Source organism: Haemorhous mexicanus, chromosome 4 (assembly GCF_027477595.1).
Source record: "Haemorhous mexicanus isolate bHaeMex1 chromosome 4, bHaeMex1.pri, whole genome shotgun sequence".
Classification (NCBI taxonomy): Eukaryota; Metazoa; Chordata; class Aves; order Passeriformes; family Fringillidae; genus Haemorhous; species Haemorhous mexicanus.
This window is the reverse complement of record NC_082344.1, coordinates 75,728,335-75,732,103: the sequence shown is the minus strand read 5'-3', so window position 1 is coordinate 75,732,103 and position 3,769 is coordinate 75,728,335. Positions and strand designations below refer to the sequence as shown.

The 3,769-nt window shown below is 64.4% G+C and overlaps 1 protein-coding gene across 2 annotated transcripts; it reads right to left on the bottom strand.

Moving 5' to 3' along the window:
* Positions 1-247: 247 nt before the first annotated feature.
* Positions 248-3,412, bottom strand: PCGF1 (polycomb group ring finger 1). 2 transcript variants are annotated; one of them, XM_059845494.1, is made up of 9 exons: positions 3,058-3,412; positions 2,204-2,309; positions 1,968-2,120; positions 1,640-1,711; positions 1,441-1,549; positions 1,309-1,342; positions 1,104-1,187; positions 950-1,030; positions 248-404 (listed from the first exon to the last, which is right to left on the bottom strand). In XM_059845494.1, the coding sequence occupies exons 1-9, from the start codon at positions 3,151-3,153 to the stop codon at positions 357-359; spliced, it is 783 nt and encodes a 260-aa protein (XP_059701477.1). In that variant the 5' UTR covers positions 3,154-3,412; the 3' UTR covers positions 248-356. The 2 variants fall into 2 exon arrangements, with proteins under 2 accessions (XP_059701477.1, XP_059701476.1); XM_059845493.1 differs by having other exon boundaries at positions 1,104-1,190; positions 3,058-3,411.
* Positions 3,413-3,769: the final 357 nt, after the last annotated feature.

Sequence of the window (3,769 nt, the reverse complement as noted above, 5' to 3'; positions counted from 1 at the left end):
CGCACGGCTGCGCGGGGCTGAGGGGCTGCGAGACCCCCCCCCCCCGGTACGGCGGGGGAATGGGGACGGGGGGGCTGCACAGCCCCCTGCCCACAGTGCACCCCCAGCACCCCATGACTCAGCCCCCATGGGTGCAGCCCATCCGGGGGTCACTGAGTCCCCAGTGCAGTCCCCAAGCTCCTGGAGCTGAGGGGACCCTCCTGAGACCCCCACAGCAGCCCCCCGAGACAAAGCAGGGAGCCAAGGGGGCTTTTCCACAATTTTATTCCAAAAATAAATTCGAAGAGGGGTATAAGTTATGGGGGTGGGGGGCGGGAGAAGGGCTGCACTGGGGGGGCAGTGCCCACCCCCTGCCCCTACCTCCTCTTGTCCTTGATGCTGTAGTGCAGCAGGAGGGGCGCAGGCTGTGGGGCAAGGGGGGGTCAGGGCTGGGGGATTCCAGCCAAGGACCCCCCTTGGGGCAAAGACCCCAGATCCCAACCCAGGGACTGCCCCTGGGGTAGGGACTCCAAACCCCAGCCCAGAGACCACCCCCCCCAGACAGGCCCCCCCATCCCAGCCCATGACCCCAAACCCCAGCCCAGGGAACCCCCCAGACAGGGACCCCCTCCATCCCAGCCCATGGCCCCAAACCCCAGCCCAGGATCCCCTTGGGGCAGAGCAGGGACCCCGAACCCCAGCTCAGAAGTTCCCTGGTACAGGAACCCCAGTCCCAGGCACTCTCCTGGGCTTGTACCCCAAACTCGGCCAACCCCTTTGGGGACCCGCTATTGCCTGACCCATGCAGGGGCCAGGGAACCCCCAGATCACCACTGCAGCCACTGACATTAAAGATCCTCAATCCCCCAACCCACACTGCCCCGAAACACCCCCAGAAGGTGACCCCCCCACCTCCCCACAGGGTGAACCCCAAAATCCGAGGCTACCATCCCTTACGATGGACACACACCTTTCCAAACCAGCGCGAGAGCCAGAGCTGCTTCATTGTCATGTGGTCGGGGAGGGGCTCGTTGTCAAACAGGATCTGCACCTGCACAGGGGGGCTGCATCAGGTGGGCCAGGACACCCCTGGGGGCTGGGACCCCCCCTGGACCCCCACTCACGTGCTGCAGGGACAGTCCCAGCCGGTGGCACAGGACCCTCCGCAGGTGCCGGATCTGTGCCCTCACCGAGCACCTCACGTATTTCTGCTGTGAGGGGCAGAGAGGGTTGCGGGTTGTGGGGGTCTCCAGGGACCCCACACACCCCTGCCAGGGCCAGAGTGACAGCTGGGGGTCAGGGCTGGGGTCTGCAGGGATCCCCACTCACCTGCAGCATGGCCTTGCTCTTGTCCTTGCTGGAGCTGTGGCAGGAAGAGAAAGGGACATGTGTCCAGGGTCTCACGGGTTGGGGCCATGCCCAGTGTCCCTTGTGTCCCCTCCCCACCCCACCCGGCCTCACCTCAGTTTCTCCAGGCAGAGCGAGACGTGCTCGTCGTAGCGGAAATAGTGGGCACGCGAATGGTCAAAGGTGCTGTAGGGGAGCCCCATGGGGTCACCCCCCACCGTGTCTGGGGACACAGGTGGCACCGTCAGCCCCCTGTGCCCCCGACACCCCCCCAGCACCATGGCTGGCTGCCCCCCGTGCCCCCCTGTCCCACCGTCACCGCTGGGCTGTGTCACCCGGTCGAGGCCTCGGGACTGGTAGAACTCCCGGATCCGCTTCTCCTCACCTGCAGGGGACAAGTGGCTCAGGGACACACCTGGGCCCAGCTGGCCCTGAGGGCAGTCCCTGGCTGTCCTCCCTCCCTCCCTCCACTGCACCAAGCCCCCACCCCTTTTTTTCTCCCTGTCCATCCCCATTCCTGTCCCTGTCCCCATGACCCTGTACTGGACTGCAGGCCATGTCCCCTGAGCACCACCATGTCCCCCATACTGTGCTGCAGGCCATGTCCCCTGAGCCCCCCAGTGTCCCCTGTGTCCCCTTACTGTGCTGCAGGCCGGGCACCAGCTTGTAAACGATGTCCTGCATGACCCTGTCCAGTTTGAGGTTGAGCAGTGGCTGCGTCTCGTGGATCTTGGTGTTGCACATGGGGCAGTACTTGCTGGTCTGCAGGTACTTCACGATGCAGCTCTTGCAGACTGGGGACAAGGACAGGTGTAGGAGGGGTGGGACTGCACCCCCACAGCCACCCCAGGTCCCCCAGGCAGGTGGGGACACTCACAGGTGTGCAGGCACTCGGTGATGGTAGTGGCGTCGATGAAGTACCCGGCGCACAGGAAACACACGATGTGCTCGTTCAGCTCCTTCATCTTCACCTTCACCTCCTCCTGGGGGGACACATCACTGTCACCTGGAGCATGCCAAGACCACCCCCACCTGTCACCTGGAGACCCCCGAGACCCTTCTCATTCTTCACCTGGAACCCCTTTGCCCAAGGAGCTTCTCCTGCCATTTCCTTAATATACTAAAAAATGGGATTTTGGGGAGTTTCACCTCTTGTTCTGCTTTAATATGCCACGAAACAGATTCTGAGAGGCTGGACACCCTCGTCTTGCTAAAATATGTCAGAAAATGGGATTTTGTAGGGATTGCCCCTTGTCTTCCATTACTGCACCAGAAAATGGGATTTTGGGGGACCACGCCTCCTGTTTTCTTTTATTATGCCAGAAAACAGGACCTGGGAGGGCTGTACCTCCTGTCTTCCATTATTACGGCAAAACACCGGATTTTGGGGGGCTGCATCCCCTGTATTGTCTTAACAGGCCAGAAAACAGGAATGACCACACTGTATTCCATTATTACGCTAGAAAACGGGATTTGAAGGTGGCTGGACACCCTGTTTTGCCTTATTATAGCAGAAAATGTGATTTTGGGGGTCCGGGGACGCCCCCAGCCCTGTGCCAGCTCTTGGCCACGCCCCCTCCCCAGGCCCCGCCTTCCCGCACCGCCCCTCGGTCTCACAGCGCCCCCCAGCGGCGCTACCGCGGCACCACCCGTCCTCTCCCGAGCTGGCCCCCGGTGTCGCCGCCACCGCCTCCTCCCGGTGCCTCCCGCCCTCCCGGTACGGCCGCTCGCCTCGTTCCGCAGCGGGTCCATCTTGTAGACGGCCTGGAGCTGGTTCCGCAGCCGCATGGCGATGGCCATCGGGCCCCCCTGAGGAGGCGACGCCATCTTAGAGCCGCCTCCGCCTGTGGCCTCGCGCACTTCCGTGTTCGGGGCGGGGCCGCGGCGAGCGGCGGGACTACAACTCCTAGCGTGCCCCGCGAGTCTCGAGTCGCTGCGGGCAGCGCAAGCTCGGCCCTGTGCTGATCCTTCCCCACGACCCACGGGGAGAGGCCCGGGATGCCGAGACTCCCCGACCTCGTCCGTGAGGGGACCCGCCGCGAGCCGCCGCCACCGGACCCGCCGTGTTTAGGGGAGGGCGTTCCCGACGCTGGCCAATAGCGAGAGGGCGCGCTTTTAACGGACAGCAGCGGCCGCCAATCAGAGAGGGCTCTGCGTGCACGTGGTGCTGCGGAACGCCGCCAGAGGGCAGCAGAGCAACGCGGGGGATCGGGAGGGACGGGAGGGGCAGCGGGAGTGCGGGGGGCACGGGAGGGAACCGGGGGGACCGGGGCCTGAGGGGGCCTGAGGAGGCCTGAGGGGATCTCAGGGGGTCTGAGGGGTCCTGAGGGGTCTGGAGGCTGCGAGTGGGCACGAAGGGGACGAGGAGTCTGGGTGGGGCGCGGGGTACACGCGGGGGACTCGAAGGGGTGGGTTGGGGAGGTCCGTGAGGTGCGGGAGATCT